The sequence below is a fragment of the Dipteris shenzhenensis genome, chromosome 2, assembly GCF_047967505.1.
Source record: "Dipteris shenzhenensis isolate YYH24624 ecotype China chromosome 2, Dip_SZ_1.0, whole genome shotgun sequence".
NCBI classification, from domain to species: domain Eukaryota; kingdom Viridiplantae; phylum Streptophyta; class Polypodiopsida; order Gleicheniales; family Dipteridaceae; genus Dipteris; species Dipteris shenzhenensis.
The window spans coordinates 40,984,251-41,001,498 of NC_141597.1; the positions used below are offsets into that span (position 1 = coordinate 40,984,251).

The 17,248-nt window shown below is 44.5% G+C and overlaps 1 protein-coding gene across 2 annotated transcripts in view; it reads right to left on the reverse strand.

Moving 5' to 3' along the window:
* LOC147904763 (protein RRC1-like) overlaps positions 1-17,236 on the reverse strand; it is a 46,107-nt gene extending 28,871 nt beyond the window's left edge. For both annotated transcript variants that reach the window (XM_087388242.1, XM_087388262.1), the window contains exons 1-4: positions 17,143-17,236; positions 16,720-16,812; positions 16,507-16,636; positions 16,311-16,359 (exon numbers count right to left, since the gene is read on the reverse strand). In XM_087388242.1, coding sequence (XP_087244368.1) covers positions 16,311-16,359; positions 16,507-16,636; positions 16,720-16,812; positions 17,143-17,151 — 281 coding nt within the window. In that variant the 5' untranslated portion in view covers positions 17,152-17,236. The remainder of the gene's footprint in view (positions 1-16,310; positions 16,360-16,506; positions 16,637-16,719; positions 16,813-17,142) is intronic.
* Positions 17,237-17,248: the final 12 nt, after the last annotated feature.

A 17,248-nucleotide genomic window follows, 5' to 3' on the forward strand; every position in this document is an offset into this window, starting at 1 on the left:
AGCCTGACTAAAGTACTTACAAAACATAAAACACCATAATCCTTTCCTTTTCGTTCGTTGTTTTCCCTCTTTGAGCATGCCTTATTCTTTCTTTTTCTTTTTTTTTTGGGGTGGGGGGGGGGCGGGGGGGGAGGGTCTCCTCATGTTTCACTCCTTTGGATTTCGCATGTGTTATACATGTTTCCTCCACCTCTCCAAGCATAGCAATTTGCCCACGTCACATAGCATTTGGCCTTCAACATCTCTCAACTTGATGACATCACTCTAATCACATAAGGAGTTAGGAGATAAAATATCCCCTATCCTACACCTCTTTCTACCTCCTCCGAAGGGACTTTGAAAATTGGGGGGGGGCGGGGGGGGGGGGGGGGGGGGGCGCTTTGGATTTCGCATGTGTTATACATGTTTCCTCCACCCCTCCAAGCATAGCAATTTGCCCATGTCACATGGCATTTGGCCTTCAACATCCCTCAACTTGATGTCATTGCTCTAATCACATAAGGAGTTAGGAGATAAAATCTCCCCTATCCTACACCTCTTTCTACCTCCTCCAAAGGGACTTTGAAAACTAGCCTTCTATCATCTATGACCTAACCTCTACTCAACACAAGAACATACATAAAGCATGGCCTATGCTTAATGTCATCTCGAGGCCAAGAAAAAAGACTCACCATCTTGATCAAGGCTGGCAAGGCCATTTCTTTTGTTCACTCTAGATCCCTTGCTTCTTTGACATCCCTGTGGGTTGTCGATCCATAGACTAGGCCTAAATATCCTTACTTGTCCATAGTCACACTCCTTGATACCCACTTTGCTCATCATGTTGAACAGTACTTGCAGTTTTGACTTAGCTTCCAATCAACTAAACCGTGATGAGCTGGCAAAATCAAGCCACCACCTATGTTGTACTTGCTCATAAGGCCTCCCAAGTTGTCTTCTCCTAAACACAAGATTTCTTTATATAAGTCTTCCTTGATCCTTGTCCAAGTCGTACCTAACCAAGAAGAGCTGCTTCTTTGACATCCCTGCGGGGTGTCGATCCATAGACTAGGCCTAAATATCCTTACTTGTCCATAGTCACACTCCTTGATACCCACTTTGCTCATCATGTTGAACAGTACTTGCGGTTTTGACTTAGCTTCCAATCAACTAAACCGTGATGAGCTGGCAAAATCAAGCCACCACCTATGTTGTACTTGCTCATAAGGCCTCCCAAGTTGTCTTCTCCTAAACACAAGATTTCTTTATACAAGTCTTCCTTGATCCTTGTCCAAGTCGTACCTAACCAAGAAGAGCTGCTCAGTATTTATCCACATCACTTCTCTTCAACCTTCTCCCTTTACTTTCCTTGGTAGCCTCCTTCTTCTTGGCATCTGTTTCTTTCTGCGCCTCAACATTATTGGATCGACCACTTTCCATCTTTATGTCGTGGTTTTGTCGACACATTAAGTGACTTTTAAGTATTAAGCTCTTAGTTGTAAGGTCATTGGCACCTCTATAAAATTTAGCAATAAAAAATAATTTATTGAAATCATGCAACACCCTTTGACTATTAGATATATGGTCTTCAAGCCACCACTTCATTGTCAATACAGCACATAACTGCTGAAAAAACAGTAGGACTCCTTCACTTGTTCAAGTCAACCTTGAGTTTCTCATTTTGAATTTTGGAAATATTACTTTTCTGAATAGACTCCCCTCGCTAAGGTGATGTCTTTGTGCATCCATTAGAGTAATCTTCTTGTGTGTCTGATTGAGATCCTTTCTTGTGGAGATACTGCCGTTTTCCAATCTAAAGGTGCGCACGTGATCACTCCTCTCATCTAGGATTCATCTCCATTATTTCTAGAGATTTTAGCATATGTATTCTCCGACAGTTTGGCCCCCGTTCTGCATTCAATCTCTCAAATCTCTGAGTTTTCCCTTCAACTTTGATACTAGATCCCTTGTCCTTTTGCAATCTACCTTCACTTTACTTCATTCCTCTCCCTTCTTGCTGTCTTTCATGTAGATATAGGCCCAAGGCCTGCTCCACAAAAACCGACCAGCAGCATCATCTTTACTTCATTCCTCTCCCTTCTTGCTGTCTTTCATGTAGATATAGGCCCAAGGCCTGCTCCACAAAAACCGACCAGCAGCATCATTCTGGCTGACCCAAACAGGCCGACCAGTCTGCTGGAAAACCGCGCTTAAAGGGCTCTCATTACAAGGGCTTTTGGCCCACAATACTAGGGCTTTGGCCCTCCTTTCAAGGGCAGTTTCCCTCCTATATATTCAGGGTCCAGCCCCCTTCTGCCCTGCCATTTTCTAGGCATGGTAGGCTGGCTGGAACCAGCCCTACCAGCCCTATGCCTGGCCGACCAGGCTGCTGGTCACCCCCGCCCTGTTGCGCCTCTGCTAGGCCCTTCTCCAGCGCCGTACAGATCTGATAAGCCTCCGTACAGCCCCGTACAGTGGGTCCGTACCCTGCTGATGTCAGCGTGCCCTTCACAGGGTCCTGTTGCAGGCCGTATGCCTGTCCTTTGCTTTGACAGCTGCCCACATGGCAGCTCATGTGCTGCCCATGTGACAGCCCCAATATCACCAGGTCTACCTCCCCCATGCTCTCCTCATATGGGGGCTTACAGATGGGGAGGTGACCATTCCAACAGTCTACACAGGAGTGCATATCTAGCATCCAAAATTGTCTCTATTTCTTCTGGTCATAGGCATATTTCTTCTCAATTTTAAGGATGAAATTTAATCATCTCTGAGTGCTAAGTTTCTAATACACTTGCCCATAGCCTCTAGCAATCATCATTGTGTTCTCCAAGAGCCAAGAGTGACCAATCATCTGTGTATTGTGTTAAAACATCACTAAGGCCACGATGTCATCTACTATCATGGCAAAGACACGTCAACTTTTTCAAAGCCTCCTACAGGGCCTTTAAAGCCCTTGATTTAGCCCTCATTCACATCCTCTCTTAGATACACGTGGACACAAAAAAAAACATCCAGTGTGTCCAAGAAAGACATGATAAAAGAGAAAGTACTATCAGTCTCTCTTCATAATTTTTGTGTATGTGGCCCGCAGCTACATTATGCATTGCCCTCCTTTGAAATTCTTTATTGTCCTATAAGTAGCCGTTTCTATATTTTTCTGTTTGACTTCTCTCACAGCTTGCTGATGCAAGTGTGATTAGGCTGCCTATAAGTGCTACATCTTGTGATTTGAGAAATGGGAGGGGGTCAAGGACACCAGTCCTTTAAGTACATGAGAAAGAGACGGGCAAAGAATTGAAATGAATACTTCAAGATTGCAGGTGGAAAGTAGCAGACTACAACATATAGATCATGCAGTAGCGGAAATGATTATATGTTAGACTTCATCAAGTACTTTGGCCTTTTATCGTTCTTAGCCACAATGATAGCTATCTTGTTCTCACATTTGAAAAGTTATTCAACCTTAGGAATCTAAACTTGAGGCAGAGGGATCTTGTTTTTCCATAGGCAAACCAAAGATCCCAAATGTAGCCTGAGAGCAATTTATTTAGATGAATACAGGAACATGCCCAAACTCATCCTTTAAAGACACAACAAAGCTCACATTTCAATCTCAGGACAGTCGCAAGGTTAAGAACCATAAACTCCATCGTGCAAAACATCCCTAGTGACCAAATAGTTAAGTCAAAACTGCCCCACCACAATCATCATTAGACGTATCATAACTTAGGAAAGCTAGAAACGTATAGGCAGCTATAAGATGTGCAAGTACATAATTCAGAGAATTGAAAACTAGGCAAAAGTTAGCATCAACGTGAGGCACTATGGAAGTCAATTAAGACACTTTGCAAATATTAAGGGGATTATCTTGATTAAAGGCCAAAGCTGGCCATTGTTGTAAACTAAAATCTTTAAAAAACATTTAGTAATCTGTGTGTGTGTGTGTGTGTGTGTGTGTGTGTGTGAGAGAGAGAGAGAGATGCACTAGAGGGCATCTACAGACACTCAAGGATGCAAGTCAACAGCCAAGACAAGACTCATGGCAATTGGGACTCGCAACAAACAGATTGATGTCACTTTCAAAGGGGAACCTTTGAAATTAGTCAATTCATATAAATATCTAGGGCTGGAATTTACCGGCAACTATAACTGGAATTCATGTGTAGAAATAAGAATGTTGGAAAGCCTTGTACAGCTTCCAAAACAAATGCAAGAAGGCACAACTGTGGAATTGGGAAGTGAGAAAGTTTCTATACACTATGCTTGTACAAACTGTAATCTGTTATGGGTGTCCAGCATGGGCTCCAGGGCTCTCTAGGACCTGCATAGAAACTTTAGATAAGAGATTTCTCATAGGGGGATTGGGCATTAAGGTGCTACTGGCTAAGTCGGGTAGGATACCTCTCGAAGGGGAGGCATTACGCAAATTCATGGTTTACCTCAACAAAGTTGAGAAGATGGATGCTAGTAGGATACCTACAGAGAAGATGCTACAAAAACTATGACATGACCCAGGGGCAAAAATGCAGTTCTACAAACAGGAAATTAATCGAGCGGACAGCCATGGGATGAAAAATACCTCAGGGACGACATATCAATGTTTAAAAGCCATCTAATATGCAAGCTAAGAACCGGCTTACATGATCTAGAGGTGGAGAAGGGAAGGTGGGCATGACCTAAAGTCCCAAGGGAAGAAAAATTATGCAAAATTTGCCCCACAAGAGAAAGATACAATTACAACAATGGCAATCTGAAAAATCTATCAGAGAAGCCAGATACCACCAGGATAGAAGCTTTGGGACAATATGGCAAACTTAAGAGTTTCTAGGGATATCAGAGAAGCAACTTTTATAATTTTAGGAGAATGGTTTCGACAAGACAAAAGATGCATAGTAGATGGGAGAAAAGAAGCCTTCACCCAAATTGGGGTATAACTATTGGAGGATGGAGCGAATCCCATAAAGTGGGCACAAAGATTGAGGCAAAAGCTGTAGATTGCTTGAAGTACAATGCCTCTTTTATAGGCTAAGGTACCCTTCACTTCACACATCACTGATAATGTCAATGGAGAGAACCCCCAGATCATGTCACACAAAGGTCAAGTGACCCCTCAATCTCACACAAGACAAACCACAACCCTTTCACACTAACACTCAAACTAGAACCTAGTTCACACTACTAGGCTCCAAAATAACCCAACAAGCCCCCTTTGGAGCAAGAACCGGCACGCAAAAAACGTTGCTACCACCTACCCCATATGTACTGCCTCAAAGCAGACTCACCATGTGCACAAATATCTAGATGAATCTAGGAACATGCCCAAACTCATCCTCTTAAAGCACAACATAGTGCAGTTTCAATCTCATGATAGTCACTCATAAGGTTGAAAATCATAAACTCCATCACGCATAGCAGGGACTAGCTACTATGACATCCCCACTAGCATCATCAACGCCCACAAGTGGGTGTAGACGATAGTATAAACATATGCTCTCACACATACAAATCCACACACCCACGCATACTTGAGCATCCCTAGCTCTAGAATAGATTATTTCCCTTCCTAGTACCTGGCAAGCAAAGCAATGCTTATGTCGTCATCAGTGCCCAAGCATAAGCAGCTATAATGAGTTTCTAAAGACCCACGGTGTCTCTTGGGCAAACCCAATGTTTACTAGAATACATATACATATGGACACATGCATGTGTGTGTGTGTGTGTGCGCCACACACACACATGTATGTATGTATGCATATAGAGAGAGAGAGAGAAAGAAGAAAGTTATAAAAAAATTCGAAAGAACGAAGGGTCTATGAGACTCTGAGAACTTGATAAAATGAGCAAAATGGGGGGAAGCCTCTAAGCGGGCATTCACACCCAAGACAAATACAGCATAATCATGGCAACACTAATACATAAATTCAAGACCTCACTAATACATATATTCAAGACCTCGCTAATGTGTCTCACTAATTCAAAAATTCAAGATCTTTTATATTCCAGCATTGGATTTCCATAAGAATTTTTGCATTAGGTTTGTAATTTTTCCGTCTAATTGTTTCGTTACTCACACATTCGATTGGATCAACTGCGGGTCCCTATTTTGCTCCGCTGCCATCCAAAATCAATCGTATTCACCTAAGGCTAAAGGGATATGCAAAAGAACTAAATATTAACCTAAGCTAATGCAAAAATTAAGCGCAACACTACTCGCATGGTGGCTGTTCTTCCCTCCTCTCATCGCAGCTTCCCTGCTCTTCCTCCAATGGCAACCACACTCCATTCTCCCATGCTCCTCATCCCATCCAAAAGCTCACCGTAGAAGAATTCCATCTATCCCACAATTACAAGCACCATCGCCATACGCAGAAGGCAAGCGGGTGGTTACGATACAACACGAGCAACACATTCTTGTCGACAAGACTGTGCATAGCATATACATTCCAAGATCAGTTCTGTTCACCCTGCACGTTCTTTCAAGCTTTAAGCTAGTAAGCCTTTTGCAAATTGGCAGCAGCATTTTGTGTTAATTCTGACTACGGGTATTTCTCGAGATGGGTGGAGGCTAAAATGTTTTCCAAACTATACGCACAGATTCCTTCTGACCTCAGCAAATCGCTACCGGTGGAATCTAGATCACCAAAGCCAAACCATACTGCGGAAAATGATATCTAGTCGCATGGCCGTAGCCTAAGCGGGCAATTCAAACAACTTCTACGTAAACGATCTTCTGGGATTGAAGCCTCGTGAAGATAGTGAATATGCCTCCAATCTCTCAGCAAGAAAGGTACACGAACCAAGTTCTGCAGGATTGTATGCCAGAACATCCAAGAGAAGTAAAATGTGAATTTTGAGGGGCAGGGAGGAGAAGCAAGGCATGCAAATTGGAGACGGGGCAGAGGTCTCTCGCCAGAGGCAGAGGAAGCGCGTGCATCACTGGGCTTCATATGCCTTAGCAAGGCGGTTCAGAGAAATCAAGAGGGGGGAATTTTCCCTCCCCCAATTTCTCCCCTCCCCTCCCCCTTCCCCCATCTCTCATGCTCTAATACCATTTTTCACCAACTAGGGGTCCCTATTCATGGCAACACTAATACATAAATAATGTATGAGAACATGGACAGGATGGAAAAATGGTGTGGCATCACTATGATGATCCTCTGAAGACTGACAAAGGGATCAAGCCCAAGGGGGAGCCCGGTGGTGTACAAGGCTGTAGGGGCATAAAGAGAGAGAGAGAGAGAGAGAGAGAGAGAGAGAGAGAGAGAGAGTTTATTAAAGTCTGCTAAAGACCGATGGGTCTATGAGACTGAAGAAAAACCCGATACAATGAGCAAAAGGGTGGGGGTGGAGCTACTAAGCAAGCATCCTAACCCTGTTAGAAAACTATGTAGACACAGTCAGTGATATCATAATACATGTCCACCATAATCATATACAGCCATCCTGGCATCATCATCCTCATGTGGAGACACAGTCTGATCCAATACAATACAATAGGCATATAGAACATCAAGATACACCCAACGGCGGACTAGGCAGAGTAGGCAAGAAGCCCATAATGGATCGTTGTCTGCAATCTGGATGAGTAACCTATCGTGCCCTCCTGGCAATTACCCGACATCTAACGAGCGCCGTTGTAACCCCAATCGGCTGCACTCCAAGTCTGAAAATAGAGGAGATGTCAGTGAGTGTGATCTGTGCGTCTGTCCTCTGTCGGGTGTGCCATGTCTTGGTCTCAAGGTCTCTACCTGAGAGAGAGAGAGAGAGAGAGAGAGAGAGTCTACACATCTATAAGTATTTGTTTGTATGAAGAACTCCATACAGAGTTACTATCTGGATTCCAAAGATGAGGGGTGAACCCAGTCATGACAAAGGCTAGCACTTGAGAGAAAGAACATATACTATATTTTTATAGTGAGGATCCACACCAAGATTAAATCAAGAATTGAAGCGAATGAGATGCTCAAAGGGCTACAACTACAGCTACAAGGGCAGCTCAATTACTCTTCTTAAAAGGGGTTGAATTTCATAGTAAGAGAAAGAAATGATGGGTGCTTGGCGTTTTTATATATGCCTTTCACTCTCAAGCTCATCCAAGTCAGACTGGTCTAAGCCAGAGATTGACCAGGTGCAATCCTTTGAATACAGAACTAAAATTTTCAACGCATTTAAGTTTTAACCCCCCAAAAAAAAAATTTAGATCCTACGATGTTTTATTGTGCTTTTTTACTTCTCTTAAGTGTTGTAGAGCCCAAAAACTAGCTTAGAAAATCTAATCCAAGCCCCCTTAGTCTGATGAATACAAAGCTAAATGTGGAATAATTGTGCATGTGTACTGACATGTAGTGATATGCTATATATGAAATGCATGTGTGTGCACTTTTTTTTTTTTGTGTGTGTGTGTGTGTGAGAAGAGAGAGAGAGAGAGAAGAAAGTTTATTAACGTCTATGAAACATCAAATGGTCTATAAGACTGAAAAGAAACCATATACAATGAAAGCTAAGGGGCTATGAGAGAGAGAGAGAGAGAGAGAGAGAGAGAGAGAGGGGGGGGGGAGGGAGAAAATCCATGTAGCTTGTCCCTGGAAAGATATAAATCAACCCTGCAGGATAAACAATGTGCTAAGGTTCCAATGTCTCCATCACAACCTTGCTTCTCAGCCATCGTTGCATTGCCAAGACACGAACAAAAACCTACCTAGAGAACAACCTAAAGGCTGATTGTGTGGTACTTGTGCCAGCAATTTTATGCTCCAGCCCCTACAAGGGCCAGCCTGTGTTGGCTTCCCAATGAATAAGGTATCGATCATTCCTTACATGCAAAAATGCAGACAAAGCAAGGGACCTCTCATTCACCCACCAAACAGAGCCAGACAAAAGCAACTACGCAGAACTGTATCTTGCAAAAAAAGTTTCTGTACATCTACTGTGACTAAGTCCAAAATCTAAACAACTTCCAAGTCGCATGCCTACTGCTAAGCTGCCAGGGACTTATGTCAATCCAAACATCCAAGATAATTATACTACTTGGATCAATGATAAAAAGCACCTATCTGATCTATCATCTTCAGCCTTGAACAAATGTAATGTTCAATACCACCTTCAAAGCAAAAAGATGACAGAAATTATTCAAAAGTTCGCCCGCACAAAGAAAGCTTTCCTAGTCAGCCAGTAGAAGTCTGAAAACGTGCTTAACGTCTCCAGAATCTTTTGCATTCACTTCTCTCTGCTATTCTAAGCAAGCAGATAACTAGTGTCTTTAAGCTATAAATTCCGCTACTACCACAAAATGTTGATATTCCATATAATGAAGCCATCCGCTGACCAATGATGCCCAAAAGGATACAATCTGAACAGGAACTCATGAACAAAACCTCATCCGAATTTTGCACTTTCCCTAGGTATGTGACATATAACGTGACCGTATGACACAGTCTCACTAACTTTGCTCTTTGCATATCTTATCAAAGCCATATTATCCAATCATCAAAATTGGCCCTGACATCTGAAAGAAATTGCAGTAAAACATATACAATGAGATAAAGGTTGCTGCCTTGGTACTTTCTCTCGAGTCTTGAGAAATCCATACTACATGTGGCCTTTGTGTAGCATCAAAATTCAAATCCAGGTATCCTCCGTACACCTGACTTACTTTCACTATTTGGCAACACAATATATACAGTGATAACCTGTCATGTTTCAATCTAAACACTGCTGCATCAAGAGCAGACCTCTTCTCTCTTGTCCAATCAAAGCAATAGCCAGTAGGCCTGATCTCATTAACTTTGCCCATGTCTACATACGTGCTTTCCAAATTGCATAAGAGCAGCAAAATCATTATAGCAACCAGTAGACTTCCACTCTAGACAGGTGGGGCAAAATCATTATAGCAACCATTAGACTTCACTCTAGGTGTTGGCTCTGTACTCAAGACCCCAACCACAACAGCTTTGGTAAATGACAAAGTCCCATAGGTGCAAATCGGCCGTAGATAGCCCAGATACCCTACTAGAGGTACTTCTATAGACCCTGGTTAGAGGTGTCTTCAGGCAGCCTGTCGACGCTTCAGGTCTACTAGGGTGCATTGCCTCCACTGCAAACAAATGGACCACCTAGCCAGGGCTTGCCCTCATTTTGCAAGCTGTCCCTCTCGCCCCCAAGTCCCGTCAGTTCGTCAGAGGAGGGCAAAGGGGAGAGGACCCACCCCCCAATTGGGAGCCACAACCCACTCAGCCACAGACCCCATGGAAGCCACAACCCACTCAGCCACAAACCCCATGGGTTATCCCTTAGAATGGGGTTTGGACTAGAGTGCCTACAAGGAGTGCATCCGAAGGTGCCTCACTCTGAGCGTCCAATCTCCCTAGAGGAGTAGTTCTTCAATCTTCCACTAGAGGGGTGCCTCGAAATATAGGGCAAGTTCCATTGGCAGAGGTTAAGACAGCACCACAAGCTCCTCCCTCCTCCATCCTTCCCTCCCAACTTCCACTCCCACCTTCACCCCTCTTGCCACCTCCTCGAACTCACCTTGCACCTTCCCCCGCTCCGCTCTCCTCCTCCCTCCTCGCCAATAGGCCAGCCTGCCCCTCCACCCTCTCATCCCTATCCATTGCCTCTGCTACCTCTCAGCTATAGTCACCCTAGTCACCTTTCCTCATTTTGGCCTTGCTACACCTTGCCTAACACCTTAAGCTGTCCTTGACACACCTGCCTTCAGCTGTCCTTGACGGATCAAGCTTGGCGGCTCACGCTCCTCCATCGTCCCCTCGCCCTCTCAGAGCCTTGCCCAATCTATATCAACTTCCTCCTCTTCATGTCCTCGCCCGGTATCTTCCCCAAACTCAGCTCCTCTATTTCAAACACCAAGGCAAAAGTCCCACCCATGCCAACCACTCCCACAAGAGTTATTACGTCTAGGGCCCCGTTACTGGAAGAGTAGCCTCTCGCCCTAGAGATCTAAGTCTTGATATTGCAGCCCCTAACGGGGCACCATTAGAGTAGTGGGTAGCTTCACCCGCATATTCTCGCGCTTCAACTTTGCAACCACAGAAGAGGAGCACTGGACTCAAATTCTCTTTGACCTTATGTTCAAGGTCCACATGATGGACATGTTGGAGGAGTGGTTGGGACCAAAGGGTCAAAAGTTGTAGATAGCACATGGCCACAATGCCACCTTCTAGATTGCTTTCCCAAGTGGCAAACGTGGTGGTGATTACACAGTAGGAATGATACATTTAGAGAGGAGTGAGAAGCACAACCAAATGTCGCAATGGCCCCTAAGCTAATGTACAAATAGCCTCGGAGTCTCAACCTCCATCTTGGACTGTCAAGGTGAGTCTAGATTCAATGATGCCCCTCACAACACCTAGCCCACTCTCCCTCTACCGGCAAAGTCTACCCTCTCAAAGTGGCCACGCAACTTTCCAGTCATCAAAAGGCCCTATTTGCCACAAATGCCATTGTCTCCATGAGTTGGACACTAGTGATTGGACCACGCAAGATTTCCACGATAGCACATGCCAGGAACCACAGCACCTAATCTTACAGTAGGAGTTGCAGAAACCCTTTGTTGGGCGTTCAATGAATATTCTCATAGCAAGCTCCCAGTCATCAAAAGGTCATGTTCGCCCACGCACCATTGTCTCCGTGAGTTGGACACTAGTGATTGGAGCATGCAAGGTTTCCACGATAGAGCATGCCAACAACCGCCGCAACACCTCATCTTACAGCAAGAGTTGTAGAGAGCCTTTGTTGGGCATTCAATGGATATTCTCATGTTCCAAGAGCACATGTTTTAGCTTGCGCAATCCACAAACAAAAATGCCTTCTTCCAAGACACTCCAATATCTAGTTCCCGACAATGGGACACGACGGGTAGGCGTTTGCATTTCTATGGGGTAAGTCCCAACCCCGAAGATACATGATCAAGGTGAGCTCATAAGTGTGGATAGAACTGATGATGGGGGATACTTGAGTAGGGCCTAAATGGTTGGAGGTGACTTCAACCACCTCGATTTTGAGGACAAGCACAAAAGGGGGCCCCTTCACTTGCCATGCCTTTTTTGGAGCGAGGCTGGGAGAAGAGAGTTTATCTTCAATGTCACTGGGCTAGGACCCTTAGCGCAAAGTTTCTCTTTCAAGCACAGTGGGCTCCTAAAGAGATTAGACAAATTTCACCTAGGCACCAGGGCCATGCACAAACGGGATCTCCATTGATATCCTACCCGACACGACAACCTCTTGGTGGCAAGCGAACACATATGAGGCGCCAAATAGACAATGGAAATCTGACAAGCAAATACTCATATTACTCCTACAAATGAAGCGCTAGGAGCGGATGACAAAGTAGTCCTTCTAGACCATAGGTCAAAGATCAACAAGTTATGAGATGAGGGGGGTCATTTGCACTCGAGGATATCTTGGAGATGACTACCTCCTCTCACTGGTAGTTGGTTCAAGCAGAGGAGACCCCAAAGGTGCCAACATCCTAGGAGGTCTAGACCCACACTCCCTCTTGGGTCAGCCCGGCCATCATGGCATATTTAGAGGCCCCCTTCAGCTCTTGGGAGCCCTCTCCTTGTGAAAAAATTCCCAGTGGGGGGATAGGTCTATTTCACTACTTTTGGGAGCATTGGCACTCCCTTGCTCTTAGCCTTTCAAGAGATCTTCAACCCCGCCGATTGCTAGCCCAAGGCTAGATTTGCCTAATCTCGAAAGGGGAGGACCGAGCTAACACATGCCCGTGGCGCCCACTAACATTATTGGACACAGCCTACAAGATCTTTAGCCAAGGTCTTCGACTCAAGGCTTCGTTCATATGTCCTTGACACATCCACGACACTCAAACAGGTTTTGTGTCACCTTTAAGAGATAGTGGACTAGGCACAAGAGGAGGCCTAGCCTCTCGCTATCCTCTTGCTAGACTTCGAAAGTACAACTGCACCTTGGGGAGGCTAGGCTTTTTGGACCACTAGGTGTGGGGGGCCTCTGCCCTTTGCGTAGGCAGTTTCATTCAAGTTCGCATTGGGGCACACATCTCAATGCGACAACATGCCCCCTTTATCTTTCTTTTCATGACAGAGGCACTAGTGTATTTTCTCCACTCTCAGGTGACTGGCCTACTAGGTATGCACCTCCCGATCCGATAGGAGGACTTGCTACTACACTCTAAGTTCGCAAATGACATGCCTTGTTCAGAAGAAGTCACCCGAGAGCCTAGAGAGGGTTTAGCTCTCCCTAGAGGTGTATTGCTTAGTTTCAGGAGGCAAGATCAACTAGAACACCTAAATTGGTTTTAGCACAAGCCCAAGGAGCTCCAATTGCGGGGTGTTGACCTTAGCTTCCACTAGATTCCCTAACGGCAAGATACCTAGGTTGCCAGATATTTCAACAGCTCGACAGATTGCTTCAACGTTAGAGAGTCTTTGGCACAAGCTCCTCTACTGGAGGTTGACCAAGCTCTCTTTGGCAAGGAGAGCATAGGTAGTGAACCAAGTCCTTTTGGCGATGGTTGGGTTCATCGCCTCTAGCTAGTACTTTCACAAGGGGCGCATGGGGCACTTAGTGCACAGTTTTCAGTGGGCAGGCTCGAACAGTATACAAATACCTGGGCCACAGTTGCATAAAAGATAGTGATACTCCCTAGGCCTAGGTATCATCGATCTAGAGATGCCGAGCAAAGCCATGTTGAGGAAGCTTATCATCAGATGTCTAGCTCCAAGCTCCGAGCCTCAAAAGATCCTCCTTTGGGAGGGCATTCTAAAAAAAACCCCACAAAGGCAGACAATACCTCATCTTCACAAAGGCCACTAACAAGGAAAGAATCACCAGCACTTGATGAGAGTGGCAGCATCTCTCAGGCAGGACTCGCACATTGGGTAGACACAGTGGGACAACGGTCAGACAAGATCTCCGGGGTCATGAAGCCAGCTCCCCTGCACATCCACTTGAGAGGTGCCAATAGCCGAATTCAAGAGATCGAGGAAGACATCTCGAAGGTATGGAGGAAGAGGCTTGGCTAAACCCCAACTGCCATAGACCCTTTGTGCTGGTTTGGGCATTTCTCTAGAACAAGAGTCCCTCTCCAAGTCTTCTACTTACAGCAAAACCACGATGAGCCTATCCGATTTTCTTTGGCATCAGACAGAGACTAGGGGGACTATAGGGTCTTGAACTCAGTGGAGCAGTAGAGGATCAAAATAGTTGGCTGCATGGTTGGTAAGAAGTGTGTGACTTACTAGCAAGACACATGTCTACTTTCTTTCAGGGGGGGGGGCAGTTGGCAAGGGGAGTCTTTGTTTTGTGATGGGTAATATTTCTTTCAATTAAATATGTGCTAGTGTTTTAAAACCCTAATTTCTAATCTTCTTCTGTCCAATTGGCAGTCACATGTAGGCTGTAAGCCCTCTTCATATTTAAATTAAGTTCCAAGTTGTGACTTGCAAGCTCTTGGCTAGAGTCTATTGTCTCTAGTCTGTAGTGTTAAATCTTGAATATAAAGTGCCTTAAGTGCATAGTCTCTAAAGTTAACAGTATATGTGAATGTGTTAAATGTTTAGATTCTATGTAATTATGACAGCTTTTGGCTATGGCTACACTAGGAACCAATCTATATATTTGTATGCTTTTATATTTTCTTTAATTAAATATTTATATAAAAAATTAATAGTTTTTTTTTTTAAAGACAGTTATGAACCATCGAATCACTCTAGGTGGCATCTCTAGGCATCCAAGCTAAGACACTCGAAGAAAGTGGTGGGAGTGCCCTTGTTCTCCTCTCCCTCACAAGAGCAGCACTAGCTTGAGCAACAGGTGCTGCATGAGGTCCTTACCAGGCTCTCGACCAGCTTCTGCTTGAGGAAGATCGGCTGCCATTGGCCCTTGGTTGGAGTAGATCACAGTGGACCGGGTAGGTAGCTCATATGATGCTGGGGACCTCAAAGATAGCTCACTGCCTGTGGAGTTGTCCAAGGACTCAGAGGATTTGCCAATGCTCCCTGTATTGTCTGGTCTCAGACGAGGAGATATTATTTTAGGTGCATCACAGGACCATATTGTGTACCATTCAACATGGAATGTATCTTTGCTGTCTATGTGAAGTTTAGTCATGAGTAATACTTATCATGTAGACTTCGAATACTGTGCCTTGTGTATTTAAGATCAAGATGGTAGCCCGGGAAGGTGGGGGGAGGGGGGGGGGAAACTGGAACACTTCACCTATACGATAAACCAAGCTCTTTACACATGGAAGCACAATGTGCCACAATGCTGTATGAATTTTAGGACTATCCAAGCTTCATAGAATCTGCCCCATAGAAAAAACAAGCAGCTGCCTTACCTTCCAGCCACAGTCCATTGATCCCATGCTTTTCAAAAACATATTCATCTTCAGATCTTTATCGATGTTCCAATAACAATCTTTTACAAGCACAACAATAACCAGTAGTTCTGCATTTATTAATTTTGTTAACCTAAAAGATTCACAAACACATGTTAAATGTATGTTGACACAGCAGGAGGATCTCACGTTGCATCCAAGGCAACCATCAATAAGTGCAAAAAGGGACTCACATTCTGTATGAAAAATATTACATAGGATGTGATGTGCTTTGGTGAGGTCACATATAATTAAAAGATGATTCCTGGCTGGAATATTAGGCTGGACCTTGAAAGGCTGCCCTGACATGCCGTATACAACTATGGAGCTCCTTTTTTTGACAATCCAAACAATGTAAGATCAACTTAACAAAACATAGTTCCTTGAGTGATGAGCACTCAATTTGATATGGAAAAACTCAAGCTTGTCTATAGTCTTCCCTACCTTTCAGATTGAGAACCGCGAGCCGCACAGAAAGTTTAGCCGGCAACTCTTTCACGAATAACTCAGTACTGTTTGGATCTACCTGTTTTAGTACGGATATAAAGGGCCTTGTGAAGAAACTTCTATGCGATGACCTGACAGATCATCATCCCTGCTAGTACATGTGAAATCCACTCACTTGTAATTTGAGCCATAGGAAATCTGGCTACAAATGACCTCTAGCCCACCTTCCTAAGCCCAAAATTTTAAAAACCCAGTTGTGTTCAAGTGACTTGTGCTTACAGGCCTTATTGAAAGGAATATAGAACCCAAAGGTAATGTTTTCCTGCTGACCAAGGACTTTCTACAAAGTAAATACTTAAGTTGGATGACTAGGAGCATCAATGATTTATGTAGAGTGTGTAATTTTCCTCGTCCTCACATATACGAAGGCAAATAACATAAGGCTAACACCTCACCGAGCACCAGGTGCAATATAACCAATCACCGACAAATTTTCTCTAAGTACCTGCTCCCAGGCTTCTTAGAGCCAGAAGAACCTTCTTTGGATCCAGCCCCTGACATCACAAGACGTTCTTATTGAGTCAGGCTCAAGATTGATCGTTCGATACAGGCAAATCTTGCATCAAATTTCCCTTTTAAGCCTTGATATATATATAGGTCGAGTGCGCATCCAATAGACATAGGTGAAATGGGAGTGATACCTTCGGCTTTAATCTTTTCGTTTGGGTTGATTGTGCCCCCGCGGACAAAAGCTTTCCCTCCCGGCCCATCCTCTGCCTTGAAAGATTCCACAAATTCCTCATACAGCCTTGCAGCTTCCTCGTCAGCACGCTGTACACAGAATAAACACTTAATGACCCAAATAAATCTTGACAGCAATATTGCTTGACCTAATTAAATCCAACCCCACGCACCTTCTTTTTGGCTTCCTCTTCCTCTCTGTGCTTCTGAAATGGCGTCTTCTTTCGAATGACGGAGAAAGATGTCATTTTCTCGTTAGAGGGCGCCTGCGGGCGACCGAAAAGGTAATGCAATGACGGTCAAAACGTGCATCCGCGTGATCCTACTGGGAATTCCCACTGCGTTGGGCTTGGATGGGCTCAGATGGATCAATCACTCTCTCTCCCTCCCTCCGTCCGTCTATTTACCGATATACGAGTATTTTACAAACTGATATACATAAAATACACAAGGTCGGGCAGCAGAAGACGCGAATCGCGGCGGAGGGAGGATGGAAAAACCGTCTGGGATGAGGAAGGGCGGTCGATGCCTGCCACGAATTGCAAGATTGGAAGAAGCAAAGAAGAAGATACCCACATTCAACGAAGGGCATTTACCTCCTTCATGGCAGCGAAGACGTCGAAGGTATTATATTATACACACGCAAACACAGAAATCGCCCAAGCACAACCAATTCACAGTGCTTTTGGGGACTGAACACTA